The sequence below is a fragment of the Salvelinus alpinus genome, chromosome 2, assembly GCF_045679555.1.
Source record: "Salvelinus alpinus chromosome 2, SLU_Salpinus.1, whole genome shotgun sequence".
Taxonomy (NCBI): Eukaryota; Metazoa; Chordata; class Actinopteri; order Salmoniformes; family Salmonidae; genus Salvelinus; species Salvelinus alpinus.
Genome location: NC_092087.1, coordinates 59,115,343 through 59,133,490, shown reverse-complemented (window position 1 = coordinate 59,133,490; position 18,148 = coordinate 59,115,343). Strand labels below are relative to the sequence as shown.

General features: G+C 40.6%; 1 protein-coding gene across 3 annotated transcripts in view; it reads left to right on the top strand.

Moving 5' to 3' along the window:
* The window catches only part of pmepa1 (prostate transmembrane protein, androgen induced 1), a 100,058-nt gene that overhangs the window by 54,968 nt on the left and 26,942 nt on the right, over positions 1–18,148 (top strand). For 2 of the 3 annotated variants that reach the window (XM_071386368.1, XM_071386359.1), the window contains exon 2: positions 12,231–12,385. In XM_071386368.1, coding sequence (XP_071242469.1) covers positions 12,231–12,385 — 155 coding nt within the window. Of the gene's footprint in view, positions 1–5,191; positions 5,348–12,230; positions 12,386–18,148 lie in introns of those variants that run through there. The other variant, XM_071386377.1, reaches the window with a different exon arrangement.

Sequence of the window (18,148 nt, the reverse complement as noted above, 5' to 3'; positions counted from 1 at the left end):
GGGGGGGGGTGCAGGGTTGTCTTCCTTCTTTGACAGGGGACTCCCTTGACCCCCCTCACCTTCCCCATTTGGGGGCGAGTGGGTATCTCCACAGGCTGTATTGTCTAGAGAGAGAGAGAGAGAGAGAGAGAGAGAGAGAGAGAGAGAGAGAGAGAGAGAGCGGCTGGGGTGCTGTTGCTCTCGAGCTCGAACACACACATACACACACAAACAAAATCAGCAACCCTTTTTGCACTAACCTTTTTGACTCATCACATATGCTGCTGCTACTGTTTATCTGTCACTTTATTCCTAGTCATGTACATATCTACCTCAATTACCTGGTACCCTGTATATTTAGCCAAGTTATTGTTACTCGTGTATTTATTATTACTTTTCTATTATTTTTCTCTGCATTGTTGGGAAGGGCCTGTAAGTCAGCACGTGTCTACATTAGAACTGCTGTAGCCTAATGGTTTGATTGTTCACCAGGAATGGTCTAACAGTTAAAATCCAGACCTTTTTTTAAGGGAATAAACCACACACAAAGGGACCGTTTTCTGGACACATATTATCGTAAAAGAGCGACAAACTGATTCACTTTCATGGAGGACTGGCTTGAATTCTGAGGATGACCACAAAATGTATTTTGTTCATGAGCCAAATCTATTGGTTTCTACCCAAAGCTACAAAGAAAATGTTGTGATCTACACTGAACAAAAATATAAACGCAATATGTAAAGTGTTGGTCCCATGTTTCATGAGCTGAAATAGAAAGTCCCAGAAATGTTCCATACGCACAAACGGCTCTCAAATGTTATTTACATTCCTGTTAGTGAGCATTTCGCCTTTGCCAAGATAATCCGTCCACCTGACAAGTGTGACATACCAAGAAGCTGATTAAACAGCATGATCATTACACAGGTGCACCTTGTGCTGGGGACAATAAAAGGCCACTCATTTGTGTTGTTTTGTCACACAACACAATGACACAGATCTCAAGTTTTGAGTGAGCCCTCCCCTGAACATCCTCCATGTCAGCTGGCATGTGTGTGCGCACACAGTCCTAGTTTTGGGGAATGATAAATCATTTATTTAACCCTTGTTTTACCAGGTAAGTTGACTGAGAACACATTCTCATTTACAGCAACGACCTGGAGAATAGTTACAGGGGAGAGGAGGGGGGATGAGTTAGATGTTAAAAGAGTTAGATGCACTATTGTAAAGTGGTTGTTCCACTGGATATCATAAGGTGAATGCACCAATTTGTAAGTCGCTCTGGATAAGAGCGTCTGCTAAATGACTTAAATGTAAATGTAAATGGGATGAATGAGCCAATTGTAAACTGGGGATGACTAGGTAACCATGATGGTATGAGGGCCAGATTGGGGATTTAGCCAGGACACCAGGATTAATACCCCTACTCTTACGATAAGTGCCATGGGATCTTTAGTGACCACAGAGAGTCAGGACACCTGTCTCCAGTCCACCTGCTGTCCCCAGTCCACCTGCTGCTGCTCCAGTTTCAACTGTTCTGCTTGCGGCTATGGAACCCTGACCTGTTCACCGGACGTGCTACCTTGTCCCGTACCTGCTGTTTTCGACTCTCTATATTGCACCTGCTGTCTCAAACTCTGAATGATCGGCTATGAAAAGCCAACTGACATTTACTCCTGAGGTGCTGACCTGTTGCACCCTCTACAACTACTGTGATGATTATTATTTGACCCTGCTGGTCATCTATGAACGTTTGAACATCTTGGCCATGTACTGTTATAATCTCCACCCGACACAGCCAGAAGAGGACTGGCCATCCCTCAGAGCCTGGTTCCTCTCGGTTTCTTCCTAAGTTCCTGCCTTTCTAGGGAGTTTTTCCTAGCCACCGTGCTTCTACATCTGCATTGCTTGCTGTTTGGGGTTTTAGGCTGGGTTTCTGTATAGCACTTTGTGACATCGGCTGATGTAAAAAGGGCTTTATAAATACATTTGATTGCTTGATTAACGCCCCATCCGAAAGACGGCACCCAACACAGGGCAATGTTCCCAATCATTGCCCTGGGCCATTGGGAAAGGGTACCTCATCCTGGCCCTCCAACACCACTTCCAGCAGCATCTGGTCTCCAATCCAGGGACCGACCAGGACCAACCCTGCTTAGTTTCAGAAGCAAGCCAGCAGTGGAATGCAGGGTGGTGTGCTGCTGGCATTATGAGCAACTCTTGAACGGTTAACAGTGTGTGTATCTGTTTGTGTGCATGTGTTTAAATTTAGCCCTGGCTTTAGTTATTGCTGCTGTTGTTTCCCTTTTTCCGGACCACTGCAAAGTCTCCTCATTGCGCAGTTTTTTCCACAATCTGTTCCTAGGGATTTATTCTGGAAGCTTTGTTGGAAAAGCTTTGGTAAACTTCTCTGTTCGGTCTGGCAGCAACCGCTCAGAGGCCATTTTCTCCTCAACCCCGACTATCCCTTTTTGAACGTTTCCATTTGCATTCCTTAAGATAAGCCATTTCAGGAGCATGAAGGCTTGCTTTTCTCAGAACAACATTCCTCTCCTCTCTTGCAATGCTTTGTCTATTAAAAATACCCAGAGAAGCTAGATAGAAGATGGACTACTTGAATAAAGTGCATTCATGTCTATAATTAAAAAGGCTGTTAATAGCAATACAAAAAAATACTTCTCACAAGACACAATGTTGGTGGTGGACAATGTAGCGGCTTTCATTTGTTTCTATGATAGCCTATGATATAGGTTAGGCCTACCTTATGATATATGGTACTCAATAACATCATGATCCTGGTAGTGGTGTGAATGTTTAACCGTTAAAACAATTAAAGAAATAGGGATCCTTAACATGAATTAAAATCACCCATATTATTTTCCATGTAATAATTGAACTAGACGATAGGCTAGAAACAGGGGTGCCAGGAGAAGTGGGTATACTCAAATTTTTCAAACAGCCCTGTGTGGAAAACCGGGAAACCCATGGGGCGGCGCACAATCGGCCCAGCGTCGTCCGGGTTAGGGGAGGGCTTGGCCGGCAGGGATGTCCTTGTCCCATCGCGCTCTAGCGACTCCTGTGACGGGCCGGGCGCATGCATGCTGTCACGGTCGCCAGGTGTACGGTGTTTCCTCCGACACATTGGTGTGGCTGGCTTCCGGGTTAAGCGGGCATTGTGTCAAGAAGCAGTGCGGCTTTGTTGGGTTATGTTTCGGAGGACGCATGGCTCTCGACCTTCGCCTCTCCCGAGTCCGTACGGGAGTTGCAGCGTTGAGACAGGACTGTAACTACCAATTGGATACCACGAAATTGGGGAGAAAAAGGAGTAAAAATAAAAAACTATCACAGGTTTCAGTTTTTTTTTATACGCATCAGAGGGGATTAAGAAGTGAGTAGATGCAATGCCCACTGAAATAAAAGTGGGTATACAGAGTATACCTGCGTATATAGCCTCCATTACACGACTAGCTATAAAGGCCTGGGAAAAGTTCTGTAATTTAAAAGGTACTCTCAGCGATATAAAGTAGATGCAGAAAGTATACAGCGTAGTTTGTCAATTTCCGCAACAACTAAGAGTGTTGAAGCGCAAGGCTCAACTTCTCTACTGTTTTGGTACCTGGCTACCATGCTGTCAACAGTGTGAAGCGAACCTGTGCACATGAGCAGATACAGGGTGTGACCGTGTGATAGCGTTGCATCTCGCTCATCTCAATATCCTAGCCTATTCATTGATGATAGGCACTGCTTTACTGAAGTTACAAGACATTGAAAGAAGAAACAAGAAATTGTGAGACAGCTTTTGAGTCGATTCCTAAGATTCAGTATTATTGGAACGGAGCAGACTGTCCTTCCGAAAACACAATCAAACTTGCATCTTTCATTGTTAGCGAGGGACAGCGAGAGAGGGGGGGCACAGTAGGTCGGCACCAGGCAGACAGAGTCAGAAGCGTGCACTCGGCGTATCTATTTGCAATAATACTGAATCTTAGGAGTCGATTCCGCTCTTGACACTCAGAAATGGGAGTCAGCACCGGGAGTCGAGGAATCAATTATTTTGTAGTATACTCTCTACCACTATGTCATCGTTGTTAAGTTCGGAAAAAGAGGCCTGTATGGCAATACAATAGAGAGTGATGTGCCCAGCTACGCAGTCCTACCACCCTCTCTGCCTGCCTGGCACACACTGGCCCCACTACGTCGCCCTGCTGCTAGCCCTGCCATCTGTGTGGAGCCTCATCCCTGTGTGTGCATGCTGGTGTGTCCATGCCCCCGGGCACCATGTCAAGGAATAAGGCTGTGCGCCAGCTGACAGGGCCATTCCAGACAGTGGGTTTGCATAGTCGCTGGCACAGGCCACTGGCCATATATTAACCCTGATGCTTTAGTAGAGAGACCCTAGCAACAACACTGTTTGTTTGTGGGAGCCGGGGTTAGGGTTGGGGTGTGTTTTGGTTTTATGAGCGTGAATTTACCTTAAGTCAATATTGAGGAATGAGGCCAAGGAACGAGGACTTCTCATAACATACATTCGAATTATCCTTCGGTTTGTGTATTTTAGGCCGTGAATAAATGTTGCATGTGTATATACAGTACCAGTCAAAAGTTTGGACACACCTACTCATTCAAGGGTTTTTCTTTATTTTGACTATTTTCTACATTGTAGAATAATAGTGACGATTTTCAAAACTATGAAATAACACATATGGAGTCATGTAGTAACCAAAAAAACGAAATATGTTTTATATTTGAGATTCTTCAAAGTAGCCACCCTTTGCCTTGATGACAGCTTTGCACGCTCTTGGCATTCTCTCAACCAGCTTCATGAGGTAGTCACCCGGAATGCATTTCAATCAACAGGTGTGGCTTGTTCAAAGTTAATTTGTGGAATTGTAGAAAATAGTAAAAATAAAGAAAAATCCTTGAATGAGTAGATATGTCCAAACTTTTGACTTAAATGTATAAACATTTATGAATGTGCTTTGCCATAGTAATTCTGGTAATTCTGTCTTTCTCTCCCTCTTTCTGTCTCGCTCCATCATTATTCTCTTCATCTCTGACCCATCTGTCTTTCTCTGGATTGTGCCACCACTCCCCCTCTCCCTCTCCTCTTCCTTTGGAAAACATTTTTTTTTGCACCCCATTGTTCGGAGCAGTAGGGGACAATCATTTGTTGTGTGTGTGTGTCGAGTAATGTGTGTGAGAAAGTGGGGACAAGGCTGCAGACCTTTGCGGGCCGCAGTGTGTGTCGTTCTGCTCAGTGAGCACACAGGTTGGGGCTCTCACCGAAGTTGAGGTATTAGGGGTAACACGATGCAGCCGGTCTCAGGGGGTCCCCACCACCACCATAACTGCGTACAAACTCAATGTAGCGGTGAGTTGTGCATTAATCGTTACTATCTTGGATTTTAATATTTGTCTATCTTGGATTTTAATCATTGGGTAAAATCTGTAGGAGTTCGTTTTTTCTCTTCATGCATTAGTTTCCCCCCCCCCCCCAAGTTAAAAGTCCAATGCGATGAGTTATTGAGCTTGTTTTCTAGACTATCTTGAATTTGAGTTTCTTTGCCAATTGTGTGGTTGTCTGTGTATAACTAGTGTGATAAAAGCCTGTGTTGTATGAGGATGGCAAAGTCTCCTTTAATGCAGGTCAGACATGGTTGTGTAATAGTCACTGGTAAGACTTCTGGAATGTTGGAACAAACTATTATCAAGTCTCTCTAGCCTGCGAGAGCATTTCAGTATCTGGGTTATGAGCACACTGCATAGCTTGGTCTCTTTGTTGTTTTGACTAGAATAGGTTAGGGGCAAATCCATGACAACAGAATTGCACTGAGACTCAGCTTTTCCACTTTAATGTATACAAAACAAAAAACATTGTTGTCAAAGTTTAACAAACTATGCAACTCTATGCACAATAACTACTTTGAAGAAATGACACGGTACATTTCACAAAAATACATTTACTGGAAGAACAGTGCAGATGCAAAGTTTGGTAATAGAATTACGGTAAAATCTCCCTCCGTTTATGCGACCATGTTTTCCAAAAACTCTTAAATACTGTTAAATATCTTCTCAAAATGAAGATTCAAAGATGTCTGTAGAAAGAAGGAGGTATGAGCTGAACATAACAGTATGCCAGTGGAAGGAAGGAAGGAAGGAAGAACAGTAGCAGGTGACCCAACTCTGATTTCCCATTGTAGCCAATTCAATTGCAGTAATTCTGTTAGATTTGTTGGTCATTCTGTTATGGATTTGGTAACAGAGTTATGAGTTTTAATCACTTAAATAATGTTTTACTGATTCCTTGTTACTTCTGTGAACTTTTGTTATCCTTTCTCCTCATGGGGATAGACATTAGAAAATATCTTTAACATACAGTGCCTTCAGAAAGTATTCACACCCCTTGACTTTTTCCACATTTTGTTGTGTTATAGCCTGAATTTAAAATGGGTTTAAATTGAGATGTCACTGGCCTACACGCAATACCCCATGTCAGTGGAATTATGTTTCTTATATTTTGACAAATTAATTAAAATTGAAAAGTTGAAATGTCTTGAGTCAATTAGTATTCAACCCTGAGCCTAAATGCGTTCAGGAGTAAAAATGTGCTTAATGATGCACTACGCCTTTTTCTAATTGCTAAAATTCAAATAGTTTGCCTAATTTCAGTTTGTGACAAAACAAGTAAGTATAGTGTAGAGAATCATTGTACCATCTAAACCATTGTGAAATATATTTTCCATAACCAAGCTGGTGTACAAAACCGAAAGTATAAGATGCAAAAATGATACTTAAGAACAAGAAACATAGAAATAACACACACAGAACAGATCTACTACTTCTGAGACTTGCTTTAAATGAGAATGACAGATCTATAACTCACCTTTCTACGTGAATTTGGTCGGGTTGCCAAAAAAGTTACATTGCAGCTTTAACAAGTCACATAATAAGTTGCATGGACTCACTCTGTGTGCAATAATAGTGTTTAACATTATTTTTGAATGACTACCTCAACAACAACAAAACGCATTGAATATGTGGTGAAGTGATTAATTACACTTTGGATGATGTATCAATACACCCAGTCACTACAAGGATGCAGGCGTCCTTCCTAACTCAGATGCCAGAGAGGAAGGAAACCGCTCAGGGATTTCACTATGAGGCCAATGGTGACTTTAAAACAGTTAGAGATGAATGACTGTGATAGGAGAAAACTGAGGATTGATCACCAACATTGTAGTTATCCACAATACTAACCTAAATGACCAAGTGAAAAGGAGGCCTGTACAGAATAAAAAGTATTCCAAAACAAGCATCCTGTTTGCAATAAGGCACTAAAGTAAAACTGCAAATAATGTGGCAATGAAATGAACTTAATGTCCTGAATACAAAAGCGTTATGTTTGGGGCAAAATTAACACATCACTGAGTACCACTCTTCATATTTTTAAGCATGGTGGTGGCTGCATCATCTTATGGGTATGCTTGCCATCGGCAAGGACAAGGGAGTTTTTGTGGGATTAAAAGAAACAGAATAGAGCTAAGCACAGGCACAATCCTAGAGGAAACCTGGTTCAGTCTGCTTTCAACAGACACTCGGAGACAAATTCGCCTTTCAGCAGGACAATAACCTAAAACACAAGGCCAAATATACACTGGAGATGCTCTTACCCAAGACAACGTTGAATGTTCCTGAGTGGCCTAATTACAGTTTTTACTTAAATCAGCTTGAAAATCTATGGTAAGACTTGAAAATGGTGGTCCAGCAATGAACAACCAACTTTGACAGAGCTTGAAGAATTTTCTGAATAATAATGTGCAAATATTGTACAATCCAGATGTGAAAAGTTGTTCTAGATTTACCCAGAAAGACTCACAGCTGTAATCATTGCCAAAGGTGATTCTATCGTTTTGACTCAGGAGTGTGAATACTTATGTTAAAGAGATATTTCTGTTTTTCATTTTTATACATTTTTTACCTTGTAATTATGGGGTATTGTGTGTAGATGGGTGATGGAGAAAAAAATCTATTTAATCCATGTTGAATTCAAGCTGTAACACAACACAATGTGGAATAAGTCGAGGGTCATGAATAGTTTCTGAAGGCACTGTATGTGGGTTTTTGGTAACAGAATTACAAGGTACAAGGCAATGTTGCTTAAACTTACAGAAGGCAAATAATTTCTCAAACTAAATATAAGTGGTGATATTAGCTGGCAGGGGTCTTTACTTCAACATTATTGTGTTTTGATGAATTGTAATACCTATTTTCTGGTAGGTGTTTTCTAAGAAGCTTTTTCAATCTGTTTGAACAAAAATCAAAGCCATTAGTTATTACCTAATTTTTAAGACGGATAATGGTTGAAATTTGTATCTATGCCTTCATTTCCCCAAAATATAGACTCAGCTTTATTTTGTCACATAATTTGATATGCTCCTATGAATTTCATATGTTGGTGCTTTTACATGGAAACGACCTTAGGCTGTTTCACAGAGGAAGCTACTATGTTAGCTTATGCTTTGCTTATCTGCTCAGTTAGACTGTCTGTGTTTGGTTTGAGTTGTTGCTTGGGGCAAAAGTCCCTGCTGGATTTTTTATGTGGGGCTGTCCGTGAACTTTCTCTCTCTCTCTCTCTCTGACTGTTGAAGTGTGAGAAGAACACAAAGTATGTCTGAGTTAGAAAGTGCGTGCGTGCGTGCGTGCGTGCGTGCGGAGTCCTGCATTTGTATGTCTCTGTCTGCTTATGGGTCTGTTTGTGTGCTCCGTCTGCCAGGGTCACGTGGGGGGAGGGGAAGGTCAGGCTGTCCTGCCCTGTCTCCAAACAAAGATTGCTCTGTCTACCTCGATACTGTTGTGAACTCTTCTGGGAAAAGAGCTCCCGTCGTCTCGGAATCAATAGAGCCTCTGAGCTGACCAATAACTCTACTCATTTTACTACACGCGCACACGTGGTGCGCTATGGTGATAATATTCAAACATGTCATAAGACTGGAAGCAGCCAGTCATGATGACAGTATAAGTTGTCATATCACTGACATCATACCTGTCATAATACTTGATGTCTTGCATATCATCGATGATGTGGTACTTAAAATAGTTCCTGTTTGGCTTTTCTATTGAGTAGGATATCATATGTGCCTACTTTAAGAGTTGTTACAAATACTAAGGGTATGTTTCAAAATAATTCTCACAATATTGGTCCCAAATATATAGCTTGGCAATATGGACAAAAAGTTATATAGAGATAAATGTAACTATTTTACTCTAACGATAAATACATCAAAATAGAAAATATTAGCTGCAGGATTTATTTTTATGCCAAGTAAGACAACTGAGATGGTATGCAATGTTATAAAAAGTAAGCTATTTCATGTAACATATCCCGGGAAATGCATCATTGATATTTTGATGTGCAACCTGTCAAAATAGGATCCAGAATGATCAAATTATGTTTGGGCTCTTCAGAGATTAATTTGCAGACATCCTTGTGCATGGGCCTATTGCCTATTCACCACCTGAGAAAGTGGGAACTCAAAACACTTAGTAGATTGCTAACTCTAAGATCTTGTTGCTAGATAGCCATGTACGCTAATTGATTAATCTATCAGTAAATGTAATGTCCTACAAAACATTCCAGTGCTAGGCCTATGCTACTTGATGTGGGCCTATTCAGTGCAAATGGCATGTTCCACTCGGCTCTGCGGGCCCATCAAAATCATACTACGTACCCTACTCCGGTTGGAAAGTGGTGCCATGAACTCAATATTGAGAGGTGAGAAATAAATGATATACTTAGACAGCTGTGACTCTCCTCTATGTAACAAGAAAATGATATTTTTCTTGCTATTGCATTTTGAGCGGTCATATGCTTGTGTTTATCAGAATGCAGCCCACAGAATGCAGCCCACAGTGAAACAGGGCCAGGCAGATACTTTCATAGCAGCAATCAACATAATGCATAGGCTATTACTGTTGACCAAAAATAATGGTTTTAGAACAAAAAAAAATCTGGAACATTGTTTAGCAAAATCACGAAATATTACTGACCTAAGCCAAATGCTTCAGTAGGAGGAGGGCAATGTCGGTGTCGATCATTTTTGCTTTATCATCCCAGCTCTACCCAAACATACTTACTAGGAACCAAGCAAGGAAGTACTACATTAGTAAATGAAAAATAACTAAATTGAATTATATAGCAGTCCCCTTTTGGCCAAAGGTAAATATAGAGGACCTTATAAGTATAAGGTCCTCAATACAAACCTTTGGGACTTAACCTCTCTGGGATCCCACATGGCCAACATCCAGTGGCAATGCAGTGTACCAAATTCAAATAAATTACTATAAAAATTAAACGTTCATGAAATCACACATGCAATACACGAAATTAAAGCTACACTTGTTGTGAATCCAGCCAACGTGTCACATTTCAAAAAAGCTTTACGACGAAAGCACACCAAACGATTGTGTTAAGTCAGTACATAGTCACAGAAAAACACAGCCATTTTTCCAGCCAAAGACTGGAGTCACAAAAAGCAGAAATGGAGATAAAATGAATCACTAACCTTTGATCTTCATTAGATGACACTCATAGGACTTCTTGTTACACAATACATTTATGTTTTGTTTGATAAAGTTCATATTTATATCCACAAATCTCAGTTTACATTGGCACGTTACGTTCAGTAATGTTTTGCTTCCAAAACATCCGGTGATTTTGCAGAGAGCCACATCAATTTACAGAAATACTCATCATAAATGTTGATGAAAATACAAGTGTTATGCATGGAACTTTAGATGAACTTCTCCTTAATGCAACCGCTGTGTCAGATTTCAAAAAAGCTTTACCGAAAAAGAACACCATGCAATAATCTGAGTACAGCGCTCAGAGCCCAAACAAGCCATACAGATGTCCGCCATGTTGTGGAGTCAACAAAGTCAGAAATAGCATTATAAATATTCACTTACCTTTGATCTTCATCAGAATGCGCACTCAGGAATCCCAGTTCCACAATAAATGTTTGATTTGTTCGATAAAGTCCATTTATGTCCAAATACCTCCTTTTTGTTCGCGCTTTTAGTACACATTCCAAACTCACGACGCGCTTGCAGGTCCAGGCGAAAGTTCAGACGAAAAGTCATATTACAGTTTGTAGAAACATGTCAAACTAAGTATAGAATCAATCTTTAGGATGTTTTTATCATAAATCTTCAATAATGTTCCAACCGGAGAATTCCTTTGTCTGTAGAATTGCAATGGAACGCAGCTAACTCTCACGTGAACGCGCGTGACCAGCTCATGCCACTCTGGCAGACCTCTGACTCATTCAGCTCCCATTCCCCCCTCCTTCACAGTAGAAGCATCAAACAAGGTTCTAAAGACTGTTGACATCTAGTGGAAGCTGTAGGAAGTGCAATATGACCCCATTTCCACTGTATCTTGGATAGGCAAAGAGTTGAAAAACTACAAACCTCAGATTTCCCACTTCCTGGTTGGATTTTTTTCTCAGGTTTTTGCCTGCCATGAGTTCTGTTATACTCACAGACATTCAAACAGTTTTAGAAACTTCAGAGTGTTTTCTATCCAAATCTACTATTATATGCAAATTCTAGCTTTTAGGACTGAGTAGCAGGCAGTTTACCCTGGGCACCTTTTTATCCAAGCTACTCAATACTGCCCCCCTGTCCCAAAGAAGTTAAGAGGACTACTATATAATTACATTTTGTTACTTTGTATTTACTAAGTAAGTATGGAGTACGTACTTGTTTGGTACCTAGTAAGTACGTTTGAGACCAAATAGTTACCATGTGTTTACTTTTTATTAATAGGTATTTATGTAGTTATTGTCTAGTAATTACCGGGCTGTAAAATGAAGGGTCAACGTAACAATGTGGAAAAGTCAAGGGGTCTGAATACTTTCCGAATGCACTGTAGACCTATGCAAGTTGCTTTTCGTAACATCGGACTAAGTTGTCTTCAATTACCATGGTCCCAAAATGTCCCAAACACCCTTTCCCAATAAACTGTGCAATGTACATATCCTCCTATCTGTCCTCTTGGGTTCTTCTTTCTATGAATGAAGGGAGTTTCACGCACATCCAATATAATAACCGGAGCTAGACTAAAAGAGGGTCCAATACATAGTATCCTCTCACTTCTGCTGCTCCCAAACATGATATGTTGATGAAGCTTAGGTGGTATAATCATCAAGTATTCCACTCTTCCACTAGCTCTAACCTCTCCCTTCTCTCTCCAGCCCAGTTGGAGTTTGTGCAGATCCTGGTGATCGTGGTGGTGATGATGGTGATGGTGGTGGTGATCACCTGCCTGCTCAACCACTACCGCCTGTCAGCACGCTCCTTCATCTCCAGGCACAGCCAGGCTCGCAGGCGCCACCTACCACTGGCCTCAGTAAGTACTCTACACTGACCAGGATGTAGACTTTACTTTACAGCCTCCACACAGACCAGGGCGTGGAGTCTACTTTACAGCCTCCACACAGACAAGGGTGTAGACTATTTTACAGCCCCTATAAATACTTCATAATTACATCTCACTGACCAAGGAATATACTTTACTTGACAGCCGCCACACAGACCAGTATGCAGCCTTGACCAGTGCTTCCTAAACTGTGGGTTGGGACCCACTTGTGGGTCAAGGCAGGGAAAGAGATAAAGGTCGTGGGATACACATTTTGGTGCATTGCACATTTTCCGGATGGACATAACACTTTCAGTGTTAACTTAAAGCTGCAATATGTAACTTTTTGGGCGACCTGGCCAAATTCACATAGAAATGTGTATTATAGATCTGTCATTCTCATTGAAAGTCAGTCTAAGAAGCTGTAGATCTGTTCTGTGTGCGCTACTTCTATTCTTTCGGTTTTCTACACCAGCTTCAAACAGCTGAAAATACAATATTTTTGGTTGTGGAAAATATATTTCACAGCGGTTTAGATGGTACAATGATTCTCTACACTATACTTACATGTTTTGTCACATAAACTAAAATTAGGCGAACTATTACATTTTTTGCAACCAGGAAATAGCAGTACTATTTCTGCATAGTGCATATTTAAATGACTATACCAGATATAAAATATGCAGAAAAGATGATATACATTTGAAGTCGGAAGTTTACATACACTTAGGTTGGAGTCATTAAAACTAGTTTTTCAACTCCTCCACAATTTCTTGTAAACCAACTATAGTTTTGGCAAGTCGATTAGGACATCTACTTTGTGCATGACAAAAGAAATTTTTCCAACAATTGTTTACAGACAGATTATTTCACTTATAATTCACTGTATCACAATTTCAGTGGGTCAGAAGTTTACATACACTAACTTAACTGTGCCTTTTAAACAGCTTGGAAAATTCCAGAAAATTATGTCATGCTTTAGAAGCTTCTGATAGGCTAATTGACATAATTTGAGTCAATTGGAGGTGTACCTGTGGATGTATTTCAAGGCCTACCTTCAAAATCAGTGCCTCTTTGCTTGACATCATGAGAAAATCTAAATAAATCAGCCAAGACTTCAGAAAAAATTTGTAGACCTCCACAAGTCTGGTTCATCCAAACGCCTGAAGGTACCACGTTCATCTGTACAAACAATAGTACGCAAGTATAAACACCATTGGACCACACAGCCGTCATACTGCTCAGGAAGGAGATGCTTTCTGTCTCCTAAAGATGAACGTACTTTGGTGCGAAAAGTGCAAATCAATCCCAGAACAACAGCAAAGGATCTTGTGAAGATGCTGGAGGAAACGGGTACAAAACTATCTATATCCACAGTAAAACGAGTCTTATATCGACATAACCTGAAAGGCCGCTCAGCAAGGAAGAAGCCACTGCTCAAAAACCGCCATAAAAAAGCCAGACTACGGTTTGCAACTGCACATGGGGACAAAGATCGTACTTTTTGGAGAAATATCCTCTGGCCTGATGAAACAAAAATAGAACTGTTTGGCCGTAATTACCATCATTATGTTTGTAAGAGAAAGGGGGCGGCTTGCAAGCCGAAGAACACCATTTCAACCATGAAGCACGGGGGTGGCAGCATCATGTTGTGGGGGTGCTTTGCTGCAGGAGGGACTGGTGCACTTCACAAAATAGATGGCATCGTGAGGGAAGAAAATTATGTGGATATATTGAAGCAACATCTCAAGACATCAGTCAGAAAGTTAAAGCTTGGTTGCAAATGGGTCTTCCAAATGGACAATTACCCCAAGCATACTTCCAAAGTTGTGGCAAAATGGCTTAAGGACAACAAAGTCACTGTATTGGAGTGGCCATCACAAAGCCCTGACCTCAATCCTATAGAAAATTTGTGGGCAGAACTGAAAAAGCGTGTGCGAGCAAGGATGCCTACAAACCTGACTCAGTCACACAAGCTCTGTCAGGAGGAATTATTGTGGGAAGCTTGTGGAAGGCTACCCGATACGTTTGACCCAAGTTAAACAATTTAAAGGCAATACTACCAAATACTAATTGAGTGTATGTAAACTTCTGACCCACTGGGAATGTGATGAAAGAAATAAAAGCTGAAATCATTCTCTCTGCTATTATTCTGACATTTCACATTCTTAAAGTGGTGATCCTAACTGACCTAAAACAGGGAATTTTTACCAGAGTTAAATGTCAGGAATTGTGAAAAACTGAGTTTAAATGTATTTGGCTAAGGTGTATGTAAACTTCCGACTTCGAGTATACCAAACATTAGGAACACCTTAATATTGAGTTGTACCCCCCCCTTCCACAGGGATGCTGGTCCATGTTGACTCTAGGGCTGACCCAATTTTGTTAACTTAAATGTAAATGTTAACTGGTCGATTGTTTGGTAGATAGGCTGTTGGTCGACCAATATTATTTAATTTTTTGTCGAGCAGTGGCAAATATACAGTCTAAAAAAATATATATGACGCACAGGACACCCATCTTATTCATACCTTTCTGAGTGGACTAATCCATCATACTGGCATGACCCACCAGTATCACCGGTAGTGAATTTACACTAAATTACCATAATTTCTAATCTACAATGTTTGTTTGGTTACTGTTAATTCTTTTAATGCATTCAATATATTATTATTACAGTCTTACAGTTGTCATTGTAGGAGTGGACACGTTTGCAGAGCGCAGAACCTAGGCTAAACTTGTGAGAAAAAAGTTTTTGTTTTATTTCATTCCATTTGTGAGTTGTCATTTCATTAATTGTCTTCTGTTTGGAGCGCTCCTGTCAATCTTGAGTAAGGACATGCGCTTGATTACGCATAGAAGTATTTTCATTTGTATTTATTTAAGGATCCCCATTACAGCTACTATTCCTGGGGTCAAACAACATTAAGGCAGTTATGTATAATTTAAAATTGATAACACATTTCACAACACATTGTGTTCCCTCAGGCCAAAACTGTACTACCACATATCTAAAATACAAATTACATGTGTACGTGTGTGTAGAGTGCGTGTCTTATTATGTGTGTGTGTGTGTCTTTTCACAGTCCCCGCTGTTCCATAAGGTGTATTTATATCTGCCAGCAGCAGCGGGAGGATGAGGGTTGGGTCGGGAATCGTTTTTTTTTTCTCTTCTGATTAGGCTATATTGATCTCTGGCTCCCTCTTTAGTAATTTGTGTGTCTTAATTTTTTCAGACAAGCTCAGTAGCCTACATAGTTTTTCCTGATTTTTTAAAATATTAAAACATACAATCTACTTGCAGTGAAGCCGATCATCTTCTACATCAGTCAATCAATTAACATACTCCCATCCAGAGCGACCCACAGAAACAACCAGGATCAGCGCCCTGCTCAAGGGAAGTCGACAGATCTTCCACAAGGTCAAAAACGGGGACCCGAACCAGCGATCTATCAGCCTCTGGCCCAAGCTCCCAACCGCCAGGCCACCAGCCCTCTTAGATCCACCCCACAGTTCCCTAAGAGTTGCCCCTCAACCATCCGGCACTATTTACCTGTGTATGTGTGTGTGTCCGTGTGTGCATTTGAATGAGAGCGTGTATATGCATGTGTACAAACATCTGCGCCGCATCAGCCTCAGGCAAACAGGCATTAGCTTTAACAACACTGCCCCTCACACGGAACCCAAACCGGCTGCGCGCGTGCGCCATCGTGCATACATTTATTTTGTCCCCCTACACCAAACGCGATCACGACACGCAGGTTAAAATATCAAAACAAACTCTGAACCAATGACATTAATTTGGGGACAGGTCGAAAAGCATTAAACATATATGGCAATTTAGCTATTTAGCTTGCACTTGCTAGCTAATTTGTCCAATTTAGCTAGCTTGCTGTTGCTAGCTAATTTGTCCTGGGATATAAACATTAGGTTGTTATTTTACCTGAAATGCACAAGGTCCTCTACTCCGACAATTAATTCACACATAAAACGGCCAACCGAATCGTTTCTAGTCATCTCTCCTCCTTCCAGGCTTTTTCATCTTTGAACTTATATTGGGATTGGCATCTACACTTTCCTAGTTTTACCACGACAACCGGCAAAACATTTCGTCTTTCAATTACCCATGTGGGTATAACCAATGAGGGGATGGCACGTGGGTACCTGCTTCTATAAACCAATGAGGATATGGGAGAGGCAGGACTTGCAGCGCGATCTTCATCAGAAATAGAAAGGAGTTCTATTTTAGCCCTTGGCAACGCAGACGCTCGCGAGCAGTGTGGGTGCAGTAATTGAATAACATGGATTTCTAAATATATTTTGCGGCTGACACGTCGCGTGCGCGAGTGGTCTGGTCAGCATGTCAGTGTCATTCAAACATACTTAAAATAAAAAAATTTTTTAGACGTTATATTTTTACTTTCTTTTTCGAATTTTCTCTTTGACCATCATTCTATCCCCCGCTCAGCAACTCCACTCTCACTTGTCTCCAATTCCACATCCCAACCCTCAGCTTCCTTCAGCCCATCCCACCAATCTCTGCTGGCCACCCTCTTCTGATTTCTACGCACCATATATCTTTCAACTATGCTGTAATGTTTAACATACAATTTGAATCTATCTAATCGAACAGAATCCACAGATTACGAGTTGAAGATAAATATTTTTACTAAGGGTATTAGTATATTAGTGATTGACTGACCAGGTCTCTCCAGATCTCCCTACAATACTATTTCTAGGGTCAATTTTAGATCAATGTTATGCATTTTCAGCCATTCCTGAACCTGAGACCAGAAACAGGCTACCTCAGGCTACAATGGTCTATTGATTCTGTATCCTCACAACAAAATCTGCGGAGCTGTGATGATTGCATGCCCCGAATATTCAACATTTTGTTGGTGGCAAGAATTCTGTACAATAATTTTAGCTGAAAAGCACAATGTCTTGAATCTTGTCATTTTTTAATTATATTTTTTTAACCTCTATTTCAACAGGGAGTCACATTGAGATTAAACATCTCTTACAAGAGAGCCCTGTACACATTACAATGAAAACAGAATATTAAAACATACACGTGTAAACAAAAAAAACTAAAAAAAAATATATAGTTCAGCACACAATTAACAAAAATAAACATTTAATAAAAGCAATCACATTCAACTACATAGAGGTTCTCAATCAATAATTTAAACTGCCTGAGTGGCACCAGTACATCTAGCTGCAGTGAACTCTGCATATTGTTCCACAAATTAGGTGCAAAAAACGAAATGAGGATTCTGTGGGAAGTCTGTGGAGACTGTCTGTGGAGACTGAAGGGATCTCTAGTGTTATCCATTCCTGTGAACGGGTTTGGTAACTTATTATTCTTATCTTACTTAATGAAGTTACATATGGAGGGAGGTTCTGTAAGATTGCTTTGTAAATACATTTATGAGAAGTCAGCTCTCTTCTTACAGACAGTGAGGCCCATCCCACATTTTTATACAGCCTACAATGAGTCCTAAAATTGTCCCTGTGATAAAACATATTGCAGAATGGTAGACTGCGTCCCAGGGTTTTAAAACCGAGGTTGCCGTATGCATGTAAACAATTTCACCAAAATCCAATACAGGGAGAAGCGTTGCTTTAACAATATTTATCCTATTTTTAATACTAAGGCATGATTTATTTCGATATAAAAAAACAATCTTGGATCTTAGCTTCTTAGTCAGATTTTTTTATATGCGTTAGGAAGGATAACTTGTCATCAATCCA